The sequence below is a fragment of the Babylonia areolata genome, chromosome 19 (genome assembly GCF_041734735.1).
Source record: "Babylonia areolata isolate BAREFJ2019XMU chromosome 19, ASM4173473v1, whole genome shotgun sequence".
Lineage (NCBI taxonomy): Eukaryota > Metazoa > Mollusca > Gastropoda > Neogastropoda > Buccinidae > Babylonia > Babylonia areolata.
In genome coordinates, this window is record NC_134894.1 from 29,507,155 (window position 1) to 29,529,068 (window position 21,914).

Sequence of the window (21,914 nt, forward strand, 5' to 3'; positions counted from 1 at the left end):
AGCCGGCCGTCCAAATGAGGCAACTGAAAGAGCCGTGAGATAGACATTCAACGAAGTGACGGTATTACCGTCTACAGTTTAGCCTGCTTCAGTCCAAGTTCCCCATCGGTCCACACTCGGCATTTTGTCGACCTCAGTTTATCTAAGTCTTCAGTATATGTTTTTGTTTTAGAGTTTTTCTTGTAAGTTGTCACGGTTCATTCAGTTGATTAGTCACCCATTCAGCGCCGGGTTCCATCAGTCTGTTGTTAGTCAGTTCCTCGAATTCAGTTCATCAGTTCATTTATAGTGCAATTTCGTTTCAGTTGTTTTGGCCGGGGCGCGCACTGACGTGTATGTGTCCGAGTACTGATGTGTGTCAGTGTGTATGTGTGACGGTGTGTGTGTGTGTGTGTGTGTGTGCCGTGTGTGTGTTTGACTGTGTGTGTGTGTGCACTGAGTGTGTGTGTGTGTGTGTGTGTGTGTGTGTGTGTGTGTGTGTCAGTGTGTGTGTGTGTGTGTCAGTGTGTGTGTGTGTGTGTGTGTGTGTGTGTGTGTGTGTGTGTGTGTGTGTGTGTGTGTGTGTGTGTGTGTGTGTGTGTGTGTGTCACTGAGTGTGTGTGTGTGTGTGTGTGTGTGTGTGTGTGTGTGTGAGTGTCACTGAGTGTGTGTGTGTGTGTCGGGCGCGCGGCGCACCGGCCACACTGGACGGATACACGGACACAGCCGGAGACACACTGACACCGTCACACACACCACACACAGACAGTGACAGTGACTGACACACACTGATTACACATGACTCCACGGTCACACACACATCCAAATTACACTGTCGCTGGCTTTCACAGCCCTTCCGTGTCATGACAGTGACTTATCAAGATCAGATTCCCCAGTCGGCTGTGTGAAAAAAGCCGGGACTCGGATTGAGGATGTGGCGAGAAAGAACGGAAATAACCGGCCGAACCCAAGTTTTTCAGTCTTCTCAGTTCTTCTTCACGAGTCTTCGTTAGCGACCACACTGACCGGGCAATCGCCAGTTTGATTATTCTGTCCGTTGTAGAGGGGAAGTCTGACCAGTCTAAAATGATGAAAAAATTAAAAAGAACTTGGAAAAGAACGGCAGAACCATGACCGGTTCAGCCAGACTGAGGAGCCCGCCGCCGGGGCCCCGTCGGCCCGGAAAAAAAGAAAGGAAGTGCTGAAGTGAAGTTGAAATTTGGAGGCCCTTAACACTGACGACTGAAGTGCAGTGTTCAAGGCTGATGGTCTTGGCCTCCACTATATCATCAGGTAAACTGTTCCAATCCCTGACTGTCCTTGGAAGGGATGACTGAAAACTCAAGGTACACACCCCGTTACCCTGAATTTTAATACTGATGCATACTGACAAAACTGAAGCCCATGGGCAGTCAGTACCGGCTCAACGTGACTGAGTGAGACTGACAAAAATTGATTGTACACCATTTTCTGGCGTATACGCAATCCAGACTCTATACAAATTCGTCAGTGTGCAGGTTGAATGTGGCGTCAGCGACGACGTGACAAGTTATTCAGTAAACGAAACACACACACACACACACACACGCACACACAGTTTAGTCCCAAGGAGTCGACGGCACTGCGGCGTTCGGACAAATCCATGCGGCTCAGTACAACGCAGCACTACATCTGACGGACAGATACCTGACCAGAAGCATACTCGTTTCCCAACTTGACGCGCTTTGTCGGGCCTTTAGTCCGTCAGTTGAGTGCATGCATATATTACACTTTGTTTACCAGTCACCGAGTAGATTTCTTGTACATAATTTTGCCAGAGGACAAGACTCTCGTTGCCACTCGTTCTTTTTCAGAATTCGATGCGCCAGTTCGATTTTAGTTTCCATTCAAGCTTCGAAGAAAGGGCGAGAGACTCAGAGTGTCTTAACCATTCTGCCACCAATTCCTCCTTACACACACACACGCACACACACTGACCGGACGGACACGGCACACACACGTATGCCACAAACAGGACATTTCGCGCACGTTGCTTATCAAATATTTGTAAATGCTACAATAGGACATGACCCTGTTGTAGTCAAGTATCTGCATTTCATGGTTTTAAGTCAATTCATTCATAAAAAAATACGGAAACGAGAAATGTCAGGGTATTAACGAATCTTGGAGTGTGGTCGCGTAATACATGACTTATAGAGGCGCGTCACATGATCTGTGCTCTCGAAATTGACTGGCTCTCCGAAATTTCGAGCAACAAGGCGATTGAGAGAGGCAGAATGTGCGAAACAAAAGGATACTTTCTTCGACTTCTTGCTTCATATTTTGTTCTTTTTTATTGTGCATATAATGTACGGAGTTTGTTTGTAGCAAACGAGTCTATCAACTGAAGAAATGGGGGACAGTCCATGTTTGCTGCTTTTGCCTTAGTCGATCGCCTTTGGCATTGCTTGTGATTTCGAGTAAAAGTTAGATGCGCATGCGCTAGGTTCAAGATGGCCGCGGAACTCTCTTTGACAAGTCGTAACTCGTCTCAACGGAAGTTTGCACGATAGCTTGCAGTTGTGGAGGTACACAGTGTGTGTTTGAACCACTTTCTGTTCACTTCTGGAATTAAGCTGCCCGTGTTGTTGTGAGAGATGGCATCTGTGGCTAAAAAAGCCAAACTGGACCAAACAGCGCCAAAGCCATGCCCGTACGGTGCTTCGTGTTACCGGAAAAACCCAGCGCATTTTGTCGAGTTTTCACATCCTCAAGACAGAGGAGATTCCTCTTCAAGTTCCACTACCAAGGACAACAGGAAACTCACAGCTTCATTGTCAGTTGACACAAGTTCTCTTCCACCTTGCAAGTACGGCGCGAAATGCTATCGCAAAAATTTGTTGCACTTCGCCGAGTATTCTCATCCAAGTGTCGTAGCAGACGACGGGGACGAAGACAGCGGTGACACGGATGTACAGGACTCGGATGATGACGAGGTGTGTGTGTGTATGACATGCGACTGTGTGTGTGTGTGTGTGTGTGTGTGCGTGAATGCGTGTGTGTGTGTGTGTGTGTGTGTGTGTGTGTGTGTGTGTGTGTGTGTGCAATTTCAGTAAATATATATTCATGAAATTAATGTGATGTTCGACAAAAACAAACCAAACCAAACCTTATAAAAAACAAAAAATTCATGTAATTGACTGACCACCTGCGTGCACGCACATGCACACAGGAATACTCACCCAACCACCGGGTTACCCCGACGTGCATGCTCTCTCACACAGACACCGCTGGTCTAAAATTAGTTATATCCACCTATTAAAACACATACATTTTTTGTGGACATTTTATTCGTCTCTATGCTTTTTTATTTTTTATTTTTTAAATAACAAAAAGAGGTTAAAGTACTAAAACACAGAGAAAAAAACAATAACACTACTGTATCAATTAAAAGCAACAATTACATGCACTTGTATGTGTACTTGTACACGCATATATATATATCTGAAATTAAACAAAATAGAAAATAAGGGCCATGGATTGACTGTCATTGAAGCTGAGTTCAGGCAGAAAAAAAAGAAAAGAAAAAAAGACAAAGTAACAAGTACATATATATGCAGCACATCAAAACTGCTTACCTCTACCAAAGTTGGAAGAAAAAAAATTAATCTCATAAGAAAATCTGTACAACTGTCAGTTTATCTTAAATTGTGTGATTTTTTTTCTGCTATATATATTTTTCAGATGCACGCGCACACACACACACACACACACACACTTACACTCACACACACACTGTTTGTAACAGTGCGCCTGTAAACATAGAATTCGGCATGCAGATGTAGCAAGTTCACCACTGAGGCTGTCGCATAATATTTCATTTGTTTCCAAAAAGAATAAACTAATTTTCGTAACTGTTCGAAAAATTATTTCACACAGAATCTGTTGTATGCTGAAATCCTAACCACTGTAATGTATGAAGAATAGCTGATTTGAGAAACTGATATCATTTTATTGCAAAAATTGCATCCACAGACTCTCTTCTCAAACTCAGTTTCATTTTCATTAGCGCCGTCTCCTAGTGGCCCCCGTCTCGCTTTGTGTTAATCAACACTTTTGTACAGGTGCGTGTATGCATACATGTGTATGAGTGTGTGTGTGTGTGTGTGTGTGTGTGTGTGCGTGCGTGTGTGTGTGTGTGTGTGTGTGTGTGTGTGTGTGTGTGTGTGTGTGCACATTTGTGCACTCGCACAGAATACATTTGGAGATATGATTTGGCAGGATAAGAAAAAGGATACATCCAAGGGCACAGACAACAGTTTGGAACCTGGAATGTTGTTGACGAAGAGCTTCACTAAGATGACGGAGCAGGAGCGTAGGGAGCTGATCAGGGCTGCCTTTGAAGCCAAAAAGAAGCTGGAAGAGGAGCTGGAAGCCACCAAGAAACAGGTTGAAGAAAAGGACAGAGAACTCAACAGGTTGCAGGAGGAGGTAAGTCATGTTAACCCTCTTGACTGCTCATGACAATGCTGGTAAGTGAATGTTTGTCTCTTCACCTGAAATAAGATTCAGCTTGACAAGCCAGGATGTCATTCATCATTCTTTATTTTAGACTCTTTGATTTTTTGACAGCATTTTTTTTCTTCCGCAATGCCAGCCTCACAAATTATGACCTAAAATATAAGTGCACAAAAGGCATATACCAAACTTTATTTGTTATGCCATACTGATCATATTTCAACAAGGTTTTAGCAGTCAAGAGGTTAATCAGTGAATCAGTTCATGAGCATTGAAAAGCACTATGACTTGTGTAAAAAAGAAAAAAAAGAACAAACTGTTTTGAATATAGTTGAATATGGATGTTTGTTTAGTGTATAACGCATGTGCAGTGTGTGTGTGTGTGTGTGTGTGTGTGTGTGTGTGTGTGTTTTAATCAAACAGTTACTGAATCAGTCAGTCAGCAGTTCAATGAACCAGTCAAACAAATAATTGATCAATCAATCATTTAGTCATTAAGTGACAAATTGATTTGATCAGGTGCCTTCTTTAAAAAACAACAACTTTCTTTGATGATAATTAAAAAAAAAGTTTTTTTTTATATATGCTGTTTGGTAATATACATCTGTGGTATCTTGATTTAGCATCCAGATTATATGTCAGGTATGTATGGTGATTTGTTGATGATTACACTACACTACTACAGTCTTGATTTTTAAGATATTAAATGATAGAGACTTCTATTTGTTTAATTCTTCATATCTTTCTTCCCCTTACCCATCTCAGTTTTAAAATAATTTCATTACAGAAGATGAGTCAAGTGGCTAGAAACAGCCAGGTTTACATGATACATTAAAAACAACAACAGCAACAACTATCCATTTAACTCCCTACATAGATCTTTTAATCGATTAACTCTTATGAAAAAAAATTGTAAGAGAACCAATTTTGCTCAAGGATAACTCTACAACAACAACAACAACAACTACAGAAGTATGAGCATTTACTCATGTTTTTCCTTTTTGTTCATCTTTCTTCCCATTCAGCTCAGCAAGGGAATGCTGATGGTGGATGGGGAGAAGGAAGCCCTGGAGAAGAAGGAGACAGCCTATTTCACTCTGCTGCCAGAGCGTCACTATAAGGAGGGATCAGCTGACCAGATCCACTTCCGTCTGGCAGAATCCCAGTTCTACCGTCTGCTGTCAGGTGAAGATGATCAAAAGTAAGTAGCAATCATTTTCATTTTTCTGATTTTGTTCTGCTCAGTCTCTTTATAGCCATATCATAGTATTTATGGGAAAGTACAGGGATTTGATTACAAAGGATGATCCATATATTTAATGTTGTACATCAGTGAATAAAGTGCCATGATTGAGTCTTGCAATGTAGTGAACGGCTGGTCTACATGATGACTGAATCTTACAGTTGTTTCATCAGTTATTGCCTGTAGTGAATGGCTGACGTGCTTTGCTTTCACATATATGTATGTGCTTGTGCAAAACCATTTGTTCAAGAAATTTTTGTGGAGTGACTATCATTTTAATTTCTTAGAGAAGGTTTGAAATAAAACTAACTCCGAAAAAAGAATGAATTGCTTTTGGCAAGAAGGTTCTAAGGAATGTCATTTTACATTAAACCTTTTATGCAGGTATCGAGTTTCCAAAGTGCAGTATGTCGTGAACCCAACTCTGGTGAAGAAATTCAAGTGAGTAGTCTGTGTTTTCAGTGGCATATGTCCACACACACACACACACACACACACACACACACACACACACACACACACACACACACACACAGAACCCAACTCTGGTGAAGAAATTCAAGTGAGTAGTCTGTGTTTTCAGTGGCATATGTCCACACACACACACACACACACACACACACACACACACACACACAACTAACAACTCAGAAAGCTTAATGATGCTCAGCCTGCCTTCCCCTCCTCTCACCCCACCTCCATCCTCCAGTTGCTAAAATACTTACAGTGATTCACAGACAAACAACCAGACAGACAGACACAAATTGTAATGGATGTAATGGATATGATTTTTTTTAGCGAGTGAAAATACAGTGTGCAATGCGTACGATCGATGAAGAAAGTGATAGCTTGTATTCACTTCCAGGGCTGCCAGGGAAAATGTGAAGAAGACACGAGGGGAAGACATGTCCTATCCTGTGCTGGGTTTTCATGGAACAGATGAAAATAACATCACTCCTATCTGTGAGACTGGATTCAGAATGCCAGGTAAGAAAAACATTTAGTTTATTTCTTTTTCAGGTTTTTTTTCCTCTCCATTCCATTGTTCTGATTATAAAAAAAAATTGATAGAGTCAGGGAACATTTCCAACAATCCATCCCTGTCTTTCATTCAGTTTGTATTCTACATAAAAAAAAAAAAAATTGTGTTCATCTTTGATTGGTATCTTGCATTATTAGGAACAGGAATTTACTGCTGGCATTTTCTTTTTCTTCACATTAAAAAAAAAAGAGAAAAAAAAAGGAATAATTGTAACATATATAACAACAAAAATATGTCAGTACTGTGTTCTGAGTCACCGAATTGAAAACTATATTTTTGTGAATTTTCCGAAGAAAAAGGGACATGAAATAAATTACTAGATCAGCAATAATTCCTAAAGAAGATGGTGATCACTATGAAGTCAGTTTCAGAGTAAAAAAAAACCACACACACACTAAGATGGTCGTGTTTTGTAAATTGCAGGGCAGTCTGGCTTTAAAGAAAAGACTGACGCCGGCTGGTATGGTGCGGGGATTTATTTCAGCGAGTATCCGTCGTATTCAATGGATTACATTGACGGTGCTACCAGACTTTTGCTCTGTCAGGTGCTGCCAGGAAAGGTGATTTTCTTTTCTGGTTTTGCTTGCTGTTTCTTTTGTTGTTGTTGTTGTTGTTTGTTTTTTCAAGGGGGTGGGGCGGTGGGTGGGCGGCTAATGGATCAAGTAAACAATAAGTTCTGTTTGTTTCTTTTGTCTGGGTCATGGGTCATTAGTGCATTTGTGTTTCCAAATTCAGCACAGACTAACATGGTGTGATAGCTTTTAGTTCTTCACCTGTACAAACCTGGAATTTTCACTGTCTTTTTCATTTTGTCACAGCTCCCTTACTTCCTATAAAACAAATCTAAAAACATTCTTTTTCAGGCAGTCTCTACATAGCTAAGGCATTCTATTCCATTGCTGTATTCTATGGATCCACATCTACCTCTTTTACATGCATGTGTGTGAGAGTGTGTGTGCATGCGTGCATGCGTGTGTGCGTGCGTGTGTGCGTGCGTGCGTGCGCGTGTGTGTGTGTGTGTGTGTGTGTCTGTGTGTGTCTGTGTGTGTGTCTGTGTCTGTGTCTGTGTGTGAGTTCTTGTGTACTTTGTGTCTGACTGACATTTTATTGGAAAGCTTTTTGAGATTTTTGAAAGTGTTCCATAAATGTATGTTATTATTATTATTATTAAGCGATCATATTTAGTGGGTTTTTTTTCATTATTTTCCACAAACCTTTTCTACTGTCCACGGCCCTGTCAGTTTCTGATATTATCCTCACTGACCTTATTTTCTTTTGTTTTCACGGCCCGATCGTCTACATAATTTCGTTGGCATTATACCCACGTTACTCATCCCAAATCTTGTGTGCACGAGCTCACTACGGTTTGTGGGCCAAGGGTCCCAATGTCAACAATGTTATTGTCAGGTTGTCATGAGGTCACACACAAGAGGAGATCCAGCGCTGCTGCTGAGTCATCTTGGCGGTGTTCAGTGGCACCTATTCTGATTCATTGTGTACAGGACACCACCTCAGCCCCCTTACCAATGACGATAATCCATGTAATCAGTGTTACTACACCTACCAATCACAGCATTCACTGGTCACATACTTGCACTGCTTGGGTCCTGTTTCATTTTCAAGTTTCAGTTTCAGAGAGGTGTCAAGGTGTACAGACTGATCCATATATCCCACACCATTTTTGATAAAAACAACCACCACCATAAAACAAACAAAAAACTGAATTTTGCCTGGGACAGTTCTCTTATTAACGTGGGTTCTTTTGTGTGCACTGAGTGCATTAATTGCATGCTACACACAGGGCCTTGGTGATTTTTCCCCCGTCCGATCCAAATTACTCGCGTTTACCTGTTATAATATTATGTCTGGTTTACCGGTTGAAGGTGTACAACTGCAGTGTATAAGTCTGGTTTACCTGTTATAATATTATGTCTGCTTTACTTGTTGAAGGTGTACAACTGCAAGGTATATGTCTGGTTTACCTGTTATGATATTAAGTCTGGTTTACTGGTTGAAGGTGTACAACTGCAATGTATAAGTCTGGTTTACCTGTTATAATATTATGTCTGGTTTACCAGTTGAAGGTGTACAACTGCAATGTATATGTCTGGTTTACCTGTTATAATGTCTGCTTTACCGGTTGAAGGTGTACAACTGCACAGAAATCAAAGAGGGCTCCAAGCTGCAGAAGGGCTATGATTCTCACATGTCCCCAGACAAAAAGGAGCTGGTGATTTTCAGCAGTGACTGCATTCTGCCCAGCTACATTGTGCACTATGCCAGCCCCACATCCGACTTCATCTACAAGGTGAGTTTTGCTCTTTGAGCTATTTGCTGATGATTTTGATGAAGCACACCAACAAATGCGGTGGCTGAACGGTCAGAGCACTGGAATCTCGCCTGAGTTCCCAGTTGCGGTGCACATGGGTTGGTTATGAGTGGAGATTTTTTTACAAATTCACAGGTCAACATATGTGCACACCTTTTAGTGTCAGAACATCCTTTGTGTGTATACACATGCAGAGGATCAAATAGACACATTAAAGATCCTGGAAACCTCATCAGAGTTCAGTGGGTTATGGAAACGAGAACATAACCAGCATGCACACCTTTGAATATGGGGTTTGGCTGCCTACATTGTGGGGTAAAAATGGTCATATGCATAAAAGCCCACTCATGTGAGTGAATGTTGGAGTGGCATTCCATGAATGCAGAAGAAGAAGAAGCACACCAGAAAAAAGCTCCTATTCCCTCCCCCTTCTTTCTGTCTTTTTTTTTAAAAGTGTAGTTGGCAACCACAGAGCCATGGGATATGGATTATAAAAAAGTAGAAAACAAAAAGAGTAGTATTGCATTCGAAATGTATTGAAAATGTTTTGAGTTTGTCATCAGTAGTAGACTCAACAGTGGTCATCATATATATTTTTTCTTCGTCTTACATTAGAAATGTATCGAAAAATGATTTGTCATCAATAGAAGACACAACAGTGGTCAGCTAATCATTTTTCTGACATTAGAAATATATCGACAAGTGATTATCCTGCATGGGATGAATAAAGTGAGAGAGAGAGAGAGAGAGGCTAATAGTGGAGTGGTGGGGTTTTGGGTAGGGGAGTCATTAGTATTGATACCAATAAATGGAAATACGATAAGTTACTTATTACAGAATGGTATATCTTTATTTTATTAAAAAAAATTTTTTTTTGTTACCCCATCATCTGCACCATTTCAGTGGCATTATTCCCATGCCACTCATTTTAGATTCCCCCATACACGGCCACACCCGGGTTCGTCTGTCACAGTTCCAGTGCTGGCAGTCTGCAGGGAACCATTGATGTTAGGTCGCCAGAGGAGGCCACACACCAGAGAAGACCTGCACTGCTGCTGAGTCACTTAGGTGGTGTTCAGTGGTGCCTGTTCTGATTTAACATACTTAGGACACCAACTACTAAGCCCCATACTAACAACAATAATGGCTTAGTCAGACTGAATGAGCCTCCCCCGCCCCCCATGAATGGCATATTACTTAAGCAGTTTATGTTACAGATTTCTGGTAACCATACAAACTATTCTTGGGAATGATACAAATCTCACAAAACACAATCCATTTTGAAGCAGAGCCAAGACTCGTATTTTGATTTTGTTTCTGACTGGGGTTCTCTGTGTCACTGACACTGGCCTTGACATGCAAATCTTGTGCTCAGATCTATCCCTTTTTTCTCAAGTTGTTTAATGAGAATTCAACAGTTAAAAGTACTTAGCTGTTTAAAATAAACATGTTTTCTGAAGTGATCTTCCCTGCTGTTCTGTCTGACAATGTGACACCATTTCTGCTCCAGAAAGCAGCTGCAGGAATGAAGAGAGTCCGCAAGGTGGGAGCACCTGCCCCTCACACAGGGACACTTGACACCAAATTAAAGAATGCAAAAAAGAAAGCTCTGTCCACGTGAGTTTTATTACAGCAGTCATTGATAGAAGCTCAGCTGTGATCAGCACAGCCTTTCTATATGTGTGTTTTGAACATCTGTTATGATAAAGCATAGTTTGTGCAAATGCAGGGGAAGTGTAGAGGTAAAAACAGGGTAAGGGGTCTGAGGGTAATTGGACACAGTGTACTGTGTCAGAAAAGGGAAGAGGAGGAGGGTGGAGGCCAAGTGGGTGTGGCCTTACTGTGTTTGAGGGGATTAATGTCAGTAGGGTCAATAAAGAACATTCAGCCTGTTATTGCTAACTTTGCTGGTGACAGAGAACTGAAAGAAGACCCACACTGCACAGACTACATTGACTTTTTCTCTCTTTTTGTAGATGATAATCTAAATCAGAGATTTGTTGAGGAAACCAATTTATATGCACAGCAGACACTCAAACAGGTACAGGCAAAGCCAGGCAGGCAACAATGAAATAGTCAATCTTAAGTGGAAAAATATATTCGAGACAATACAAAGTATAAAAGAAGTAAACTGAAATGATTAACAAATAGTAAAGAGTGGTAACTCTCTCCATTCACAAGGTACACAACTTAAATGGTTTTAATTAAGATCAGTTCATAGAATACTGGCAACAAATATAATTCTTGAAAAAATGAGTATTGTTGAAAACAACAAATGTACATTTTGTAAAACTGAAAAGGAAACAATCAGCCACTTGTTCACCACATGCAGTATTACGTCTGCCTTCTGGAAAGATATAGAACATTTCTTAAATGACAGTTGCACAAACACACATAACTTTGTATTGTCAAAAGAATTTATATTATTTTGCACTGACTGTAAGTTCAAAAGAGATGATGTTATCATCTACATAATGATATCTGCAAAGTTCTTTTTGTACAAATGGAAAGTTGAAAATACTTATCCTCTGTTTTCAGGTTTTAGAAAATATTTAAAAATGAGATACCAAACTGAAGAATACATTGCAAAAACAAACATGCTGTACAGAGGTTTTACTTTTAAATGGCACCATTACAAAGCACTTATTGAATCAATTAAATAAAAAAAAGAAAAAAAGTGAAGAATACATGCTTATCTTTGCGATTTTACCAAATACAGCAATATGCTTGGCTTAGATCAGATACATGTTCAGTTAGATATTGATATCCTCTTGTATGAGTTCGAGTATGTGTACGTTTAGACAAGATGTAGGTGATATTTCTTGTTATCTCTTTTTTCTTTCTTTTTTTTTCATTTTCTTTGAGTATGTTTATGTAGTGTGACATTATCCCATATTATCCATGTCAAAGTTATATATCAATTATACAGTCTATCGGAATGTTCTTCTAACATTTCCTGTGTTGTTAATATGTTTGGATATATGTAACCATAGGACACACCATTTTTGTTCTTCAGTCCATAGGGAAAAAAAAGGCAAAGAAGAGAAAATGAATTTAAATGATAGGTCTCTCTCTGGTTTTTTTCCCCCTCACATTTACTATGTTGTTTTCATTTGTTGATGTTTGTTGTCTTTTTTCCAAATGTGCTTGTGTATGTAATACTATCCTGTAATGTTTCTGGTGTGGACATAAAAAAATTTTTTTAAAAAAAAGGAAAAGAAAAGTGAAATGAAACAGTTCTTGATTTTGACTGAAAGGACTGGACAAATTCATCTGTGTTGTTACTCACAATGAATCATGTATATACATGTTTTTTAGTTGTGGTTGTTTTAGTATAATCTGTGTGTACAGTTATTATCCATTTGTCATGAAAATATTACTGTGCAAATGACCAGACTATTGCTCATAATGAACAAGTTGAAAATCTAACAAAAACCAAAACATTAATTTCAGAACAATTGCATATCTTTGGGAAAATACATAATTGAAAAAAAAATAATATGTGTTTTATTCTTTATTCATTTACCTTTAAAAAAAAAAAAAAAGGAATATTTTGCTATGATTGTGTGCTTTGTTTTGTGCTTGTTTACTTTTGATGAATTTTTAAAGGAAAACTTTTCTTCTTTTACAGAATATTTAAAGGAAAATCCATTCTGGTTCAGTTGGAGAAACACAAGAAGAAGAATGCTCAGTTGCAAGACTTGGTTGTGAAACACAAAGGACAGAAAGGTAATGTGCCAAACATCACAAAATGGTCATGACCGTTTCTGCAATCAGTTATTATAAAACTGGCTCTTATGAATGGACACAAGTTTGTCAGAACCAGCCAGTGTCTGTAGCTGTGATAAACGTGTGTATGCCAGTTGCATATTTTAACTTTTCAGCACTGTGGGGACGAGACGGCCTGTGCAACTGTCCCCATCTCGGAGATTTTAGCAGTTATTTTTTAGATGATTTAAAAAGAAATGAATAATAGTTTCCATATATGACTTTGCATTCTATCTCCTGTCATTGTTCATAACAATCGTTATGCATCATTTGTCATTATCAAAAGAACTGTACACATCTTGGAACAGTTTAATTGATACTTTACAAGTAGGGATACATAGTTTTCTTGCTATGATCATAAACAAAATGGGCAACAAAAAAAAAACCAACAAACTTGAAAATGCTAAAACTTTGTTGAAACTTTGTCAAAATGATGTGTGGAAGTTTATCAAAAGTCATCTCCCTTTCATAATTATTTACACTTCATTTTAAGATAGAAAAAACAGTTTGATGAATCAAGAATGGAAGCCTGAGCAGTGCTTGTTTGTGTGTTTGGAGGGGAGTGGGGGGGAAGGGGTTGGGGAGAATGTGGAAGAAGGGGAGGGGGGCATGGGAATGGAGGGGTGAATTAGTTAACTTCATCTGGAAACAGAAAACAAATTTGACACAGACAGGGCGTTTATGAGATGTTTGCATTCAAGGAGCTTTCCAAAAGTTCAGGATCATGGAGATCAAGAGGTAAAGGTGTCAGAGAATTGCTGTCATTATTGAGCAGTGACACTTTTCATGGAAACCATGACATTTTTAATAGTGTAATTTAACATTGAGGTAAATATCAGAGGGGCTTTTTATGTATAGGTTAGTTAGAAAATGTGTTTTGTTGCCTTGATGCTATGGCGAATTTCAGTATCTTATCAGCATTATGTGAATTTAGAAAAGTGGATTTCTGTTTTGACCATGGGCCATTGTTGAATTTTCAGTCATAAGATTTCAAAATGGAAAATATCCACACATTTCAATAAGCATGTATGCATACAGACAGCTAGGGACACACACACACACACACACACACACACACACACACACACACACACACACACACACACACACACATACACACCACATATACACAAAACCACTCTCAAGCACATATGCATAAACACACACAAATGCTGAAGATAAAATAAGGTAAAAATGTTAAATGCATCTGTGGTAAGCAGTTCGGCTTGCATCATTGTTTGTTTTACTGTTGGCAGTTACTTTCCTTATTGCTCAAGTGGTTCACAGAGAATAACTATTCTCCAGACCATTTTTGGAAAGTTATTTCTAATGAGGTTCTTTTGGTTAAACTTCCAAAGGCATTAGTTCATTGCCCATCTTCTACATTCCTTTAATGTTCTTAAGAATTGTGTTCATGGTTTTAGTTATTATCATTTTTGAATTGTTACTGTTGAATTTAATTGCATGCTAGTTATGCATTACTTAGAACTTTTCTACCTTTTCTGTTTTCCTGACTTTTCCTCTTTTCCCTTTTTTTTCCCCAATCATCTAATATCACTAATAGTGAAAAGATGCTAAACTAAAGAACGAACACACACACACACACACACACCCGCCCACACACTCCCTGCTTATATATTAAGCACTAACTGCACGCTTTGTTAATGGACATCAAATAAGATAAAATCCATTCATCCACCCATCCATCCATCCACCCAACCATCCATCCATTCATTCATCAATCCATCCACCCACCCATCCATCCGTCCATCCATCCATCTGTTTTCAAAAGAACATTTTCTTGTTCTGTTTGTCAGGTGATGATACCAAGTATGACATCTTGGTCATTGGCGAGGAGGATGAGTATGAAAATCAAACAATCGTGGAAAAAGCACTGGAAGATGACGTGAGTTTGTTTGCTTATAATGCTATGGGGGCATGAAGTTGACTTTAGATTTACATGTTTTTTTATGCTATGGAGAACACTGTGGAGAGTTTGTTTGCTTTCAGTGTTTTGATTTACACACTTTTTTTTATGCTGTAGAAAACACACTGGAAGAAAGTATGAGTTTATTTGCTTACCGTGTTATGGGAGCATTAAACAACTTTAGACTTACACGCTTTTTATGCAGTGGAGAATGCACTGGAAGAAAGTATGAGTTTGTTTGCTTATGATGTTAAGGGAGCATTAAACAACTTTAGATTTACACGATTTTTATGTTGTGGAGAACTCACTGGAAGAAGATATGAGTTTGTTTGTTAATAATGTTATTGGAGCATTTACACAATTTTTATGCTGTAGAGAAGGCAGTTTTTGTGTTTACTTACTAATAATTGTTTGCATGTAATTCAGTGACTTTAGTTACAAACTTTGATCAGTCAGTGGCTTTTTTGATTTTTGTGATTCTTGCTTAGTTCTATGGACTGATTCAACACAGCCAACAACCTGAGGATGACTAAAGTGAAGGTCACTGATGGGTGGTTGATATTATTGTCCCTGAAAAGGTTGTGATGTTGTTTTTTTCATTTCCTCAGTCTTTAATTTGTTTCTGATGCATATTGGACATATGGATGTTGTTAAACTCTGTGTTTGTTGAATGTAATTGTATAGGTGGGATTCTGTTTGAGATTTTGTGAATGGGGGAACATTTCACTATATTGATTGTATGTTGTATTTTATTTTAAAAGTCATTTCAAACGGTTTGTCTTGATGTGAGTATTTTTGGCTTTGTTTCAGAAACCGGTGGTGACAGAACATTTTATCCTTGAGTCCATTTTGCACAACAAGTTTCTGGATCCTGATCACTATCTGCACCCGTTGTACGACGAATAAGCTGTTTGTATGTGTGTGTGTGTGTGTGTGTGTGTGTAAAATGAAATGAAACGATACCTTTTGTAACCAGGGTATTGAATTAATGGACATGCTTTTTTCCACCCACCTCCTGGTGAGAGAGAGAGAGAGAGAGAGAGAGAGAGAGAGAGAGAGCATGTGCACATAGTTTGCATGCATGTGTGTGTGTGCCTTGTGCATGGGTGTTTGTGGGTGTGTGAACGAAAGAGAGATGGAGACAGGGAGTCGATAAGTGTGGGTTTTTTTTTCTTCAGTAATGTGTGCTTTGTTTCCATTTCTTCAGTTTCCTTGTCAATATGAACATTATAGCCAATGTGAGCTTATCTGCATAATATATGGGCTTGAGAGACATGACTGTCGTGCTGTAGATGTAATAACGCAGCAGGAAGTCCTTGGAAGCTACAGTTTCAGTTTCTCAAGGAATCATCACTGTGTTCGGACAAATCCATGTATGCTACACCACATCTTCTAGGCAGATACCTGAAAGAAGCATACCACAACATGCTTGTCAGGCTTTGTGTGCATGTATATGTATTTGTGTGCCTATCAGAGTGGATTTCTTTGACAGAATTTTGCCAATGGACATGAGTTCAATTTCAGTAGACCAAGTGTGTGTGCCTTACATGGGACCTTGGTTTATCATCTCATCTGAATGACCAGACATGTAGTTTGATTTTCCATTCAAACTTGGGAGAAAGGGTGAGGGTGGGACTCAAACCCAGACCCTCACAGACACTGTATTGGCGAATGAGTGTCTAAACCATTCTGTCACCTTGCTTCTTGGAAGTGCATATAATGAATGCCTGTTGAGATCCAGTGTCTAAAAATCTGCTGATTTTGAGCATGAAGATGCCAGTTGCAGGACAGAGACACAGAGAGAGTGTGCACAAATACGTAAATGTATACCTTGCATCAGTAAATTTAAAACTGGTCACTTTTGCTTTTTTTTTTTTTTATAGTTATTTCAGAGCACATTCTTCTTCTTCTTCTTCTTCATCTCCCTGAACTTTTCTTCTAATGGTTTTACGTGTTTGTCAGATTTTTTCATAGGAAGAAAAGAAATTCATGGATTTTTTTCCCCACATCTCCCCCCTCCCCTCCCCTCTGAATCTTATTCATGTCACATTTGTAACTAAATAATGTGTGCACTACTGGATAGGTCTTTCAGTACATTTCTAGCTGTGATAACTAATTTTCCCTGCCCCTCTCCCGTCAGTCTCTCATACCACCTTCAGTGCTGTTGTTTTGTTAATTTTAAACAAAAGCAGCCGGCCCCACCCCAATCCTCCCCCCATGAAAATGGAGTATGGCTGCGTGCATGACAGGGTGCAGCTGACGAACGCAGAGGAAGAAAAAGAAGAAACAGAAACAGTTGCAACAAAAAGCTGGTGTCTTTGAGTGGTGTTCAAAAGACACCAGTGTTTATTTATACCCTTGCCACAATAAGCTCAGCAACACAGTTTGAAAGGTCAGTGAAATTTGTGAACGAATGATACAGAAGTTGGAAATCTTTCATGCATGTAACTGAGAAGGTGACAAGGCAGAGAATCAGTTAGGCGTCTTCACCAGTGACCAGTTTGAGGCCTTGTTATGGCATGGTATTGTATTCATGGGAAAGGCACTTTACCCCGATTTTCCTCGTTCCACCTATATGTGAGTGTGTACCTGACTTTAGGGACGGTTGAATGGAAGGAAGGTGAGTATTGGGTCCTGCCTTTCTATGCCAAGCTTTAGACACAGTGTATATGAATTCACTGACCCAGTGGCCATAACAGGATATAGTGCCTTTTAACCTTACGCTGGTAGTAATGTTTTCCGTGGATTGTTTTCATGATGTGTTGTGAGGGTCCACTATATTGCAAAGTCAGCCTGTTAGTATTTTCTAGCATAATACAGCATTTTTGTGTGTGTGTGTCTATTGCTTTTTTGTGTGATGGCAATACAGGAAACCTTTTACATCGCTTAACCCATTCAGTCCGTGGGAGTTTACAGCCTCAACAGGTTACCATGGTTTATTGATATGGAAAAAAGCACCAGAAATATACTTTTAACAACACATACTTAACCGTGACCCACTAGTGCAGACTCCGGCAGGGGTCTGACATTCCATTTTTTTTCTCCAAATTATGTGTGGATGCATCCAGAAATAGTGGAGATTAGTTCCTTTTCCTTGCGGTTTATGCACATGTTGGAACATGAAAACATTTTTTTCATGAGATGAATTTTGATACCAGAGCAATGCTTGGGTACAGAGCTGAATGAGCTAAATTTTGTGAGTGAGAGTATGTGTGTGTGAAAATAATTTTCCTGTTGTTTTATGCAAATAGTAAACCATTTAGTAAGCCATTTACATTATCATTTTAATTGTTTGCAATATAATATAGTTGTAATGAATCATTTACATTACTTCAAAAAAAGAATTATCATTCTCATTATGGTTGTTGCAGTTGTGATATCTTTTTAATTTATTTATTATTATTATTGTCTTGATAGCAAACATGCAACATTCATGATTTGATGCTATCTGGGCAGATGAACTTGGTATGTGTGTGTGTGTGTTCTTGTGTGTGCACTGTGTGTACGTGCGTGTGTGTATTTGTGGACATGTGTGCATGCATTTTCTGTTTCATTCATTCTTGAATGCTTTAAAAAAAAAATTGTTTGTTGCATTGTATTTTTTGTACGTTGTATAAATATGTTTATACTTATTAAATCATAAAGACTTTTCAGCTCAATTTTTGTGTATATAGGTTGTGGGATTTTGTTTACTTAATTTTTCTGGCATGAAATATTGTGTTATTTGAAGTGCAAGTGCATGTGGCCTTCAAATTTTCTTTTTTGAACTGTTTATTCTTTATTTTGTGATGTTCATGTGATAAAAGACTGGAGTCATCATGCAGTTATATTAAAAAAACGCAATCATTTATTTTCTCATGAATAAAAACGGAGATAAATTCAGAAATATACAGGTGTGTCTGCAAATAGATATATTCCAAGGATATCTGTTTGTATCCAAGGTTTTTGATTCCTTAGTTATTGAATTTATGTATATTTTTATTAATTATTCATTTGTTTGTTTATTCATTTATTTATTGAAATATCTGCTTCACGGTCATGGTTGTTTGAATATAAATCATTTAGCAGAATTGAATGTGTCTTTCCTTGATTTATTTAGAAGACCTGCAAATTAACATGGAAAAAACAAACAAACCAACAACAAGAGAGGACTGTAAAAGGTTAATGAGTATACAGTTTTGAAGAGAATTTATCACTGTTTAGTCGACAGCTTTTAATGAAGCACCAAGAAATGTATTGTAAATAATGTTATATATACCATGTCTTACGTTTTATAATTATTGTGAGGGGTAAAAAAATGAAAGGTATTTTTAATGATCGAAAAGCCTTAGCAGCACTTTATAAATGCTGATGGTGGGTTATGTGTATGTGTGTGGGTTATGTTACCATGTGTATTTTGACAGGTAGAACAAAATGCTACGCATTGGTGTTCTGAACAACATCAATTGTCTACAGCAGATGTCTGTTGTGGGAAGACAAAATGACACTATCATGCATGTGTTTATTATCAGTGACTGGATGCAGGAGTCAGTCAGATTATTTTAAGTGGGGGAAAACATTAGAAAACATCACACACACACACACACACACACACACACACACACACACATGGACACACACATACATGGACACACACACACAAACCCCCAAAAACCACAACAAAACAGAAAGACAGACAGACAGACAGACAGACACACACACACACACACACACACACACACACACACACACATGATGATAATAATGTACATGTTTTTTTTTCATCTCCAGGGTGAACTGATATGTTGATGTGATATTGTGCATATGTAGTTGACCAAAATAAATGTATTAAAGATGTGCACCAGTTTTCTGTGAGCAATTGAATGTGAAAATCATTAGCATAATCTCTTGTCATAGTGTGTATATGCATGAAGCAGATCAAAACAAATGTATTAAATATTTATTAATCTGTATCTGTTTCTTCAGACGATTCAGTTGAATATGAACATAACCAATATCAGCCCTTTAATCTCTTTCTTGCTCCTTCTCAACCTTCTTTTGTAGACATTCTCTTGTGTGACAAATAGGGAAAATATATCGATTAAAAACACTTTGGAACAGTTATCAACAAGACAGTGTTCAGAAAGGCACAGCTCATTTTAAGATCAACCGAAGACCAGCCATGCACTCTTGTGTATTCATAAAGACACTGATATAGCAAGTGTTTGGGATATGCCAAAAACAAGTCTTGCAGTCTTGCATGTTTGGGATATGCCAAAAACAAATCTTGCAGTCTTGCATATTCATAAAGGCACTGATAAGCCGGGTGTTTGAGATATGCCAAAAAGAACTCTTGCACTCTTGCATTTTCATAAAGACACTGATAAACCAGGTGTTTGATATACAGAAAGACAAGTTACTCAGTCTTGCGTATTCATTAAGACACTGATAAGGCAGATGTTTGAGGTACACCAAAGACCATGGACTCACATGCATTTATAAAGACACTGATTAGGTAGGTGGTTTAAGTACACCAACAACAGTCATGCACTCTCATGTATTTGCAAAGAGCTTTGACATGTGTTTGAGATTTTCACCAAAGACGGTCATGTACTGGCAGGCATTCATAAACACACAGCGTAGACAGGTGTTCTGAGACTGGTTCCTTTATTGCACAACACTTATCACAGTACAAACATTTAAAGTTCTTTTTTTCTGTCTTTTCTTTGATTCTTATGTATATATATATATTTATAAAACCCATGTGACCGGTACACAAAGTACTCAAAATGCCTTTTGACAACACACAATACTCTCCATCCATGCAGACTGTTTTATTTTCTCCACTTCTGTCTTGCAGTCCTGAAAGATGATCTGTGTGTGTGTGTGTGTGTGTGTGTGTTATGTGGCATTGCTTTTTTGGATTGCCCCCCTTCCCCTTTCCCCCACACCCCTCCCAGTTTAATCTGTGTCATCCTTTCTTCTATCTTGCATCAAAGAATAAACTTTTTAGAGGAATACTGGTCAGATCTTACATTTCAACAACAATGGCCCCTGCTATGAAGAGATGTGTACTGAATCTCCAAACATAGCAGGATTTTTGTTGTTGTTTTTTCAATTTATATAAAAGATGTGTTTAATTAACATGACTCTCTACAAATATCACCCTCCCTCCTATCCTGTGTCTAAAAATTTTGTCTCTCAGCTCAGCTACGCATTTCCAAGTCTCCTCAGTTCATGGATTGTTCATTCAATAATTATTCTCCAAGAACATTTACATCGGTTAAACAACCAGTTTCATGAAATAAACTGCTTGAAGCACTGGCTTGTGTTTGTGTATTCTAATGTTATACTTTTAGCTTGTGGGCCTTGAGGATTTTATTCTTAAGCACTTTTAACCCTGCTGTGGCCTCTGTAGCCCACTGGGCTATACACTGCTTGAATTTCAAATCTTGTAATTTCTAGTTCAGAGTGTGCATACCTGAATTTGTTGGCAAGATTTTTGTTTATCTTTGTTGTAAAAAAAAAGAAGAAAAAAAGAGAAAAAAAGTATCTTTTCATGTGTTTTTACACTACTTTCAACTTTAAACTGGAAAAAAATCTGAAAGATTAAAATCAAAACATTAAATGTTTGCAATACAGTTTTGAAATATTACCTTCCTGAAAATGCATTAACATTTTTTTCCGTATAATTGGAACCATCCGTATATAATGCCAAGCATATCAAGAACATGTATTTGCAATTGAAGAAAAGACTATCAATAATCAGACCTATTCAATCACAATTTTAAATATATCAAGAACATCTATTTTTCTATTTTACAAGACTTTGAAAAAAAAATCAGACCTTATTTTGATATATCAAGTCCATCTATTCAATATATAAAAAGACTAGTTAAAAATCAGACCAGTTCCACCACTATGTCAAACATACCAGTAATTTTATTTGCAATTTAAAAAGACATTTTGAAGTCAGACCTGTTACAATGCTGTGCCCAAAACCATTTATTTGCTGTTTAAAAGATTGTTAAAAATGAGAATTCCACCACTGTGACAAAGATAACATCTGTTAACAAAAAAAAACAGACCTTATTTCACCACCCCCCTTTTTTTGTTGTTGTTGTTTTCAAGATGACCATTTACGAGACAG

General features: G+C 38.3%; 1 protein-coding gene across 1 annotated transcript; it reads left to right on the forward strand.

Annotated features, from left to right (window-relative positions):
- Positions 1–1,652: 1,652 nt before the first annotated feature.
- LOC143293605 (uncharacterized) lies at positions 1,653–21,217 on the forward strand. The gene is made up of 11 exons (XM_076604685.1): positions 1,653–2,954; positions 4,240–4,449; positions 5,502–5,677; positions 6,104–6,160; positions 6,585–6,706; positions 7,185–7,321; positions 8,908–9,069; positions 10,601–10,707; positions 12,722–12,819; positions 14,676–14,764; positions 15,596–21,217. Exons 1-11 carry the CDS (start codon positions 2,616–2,618, stop codon positions 15,689–15,691), a joined length of 1,593 nt encoding a protein of 530 aa, XP_076460800.1. The 5' UTR covers positions 1,653–2,615; the 3' UTR covers positions 15,692–21,217.
- Positions 21,218–21,914: the final 697 nt, after the last annotated feature.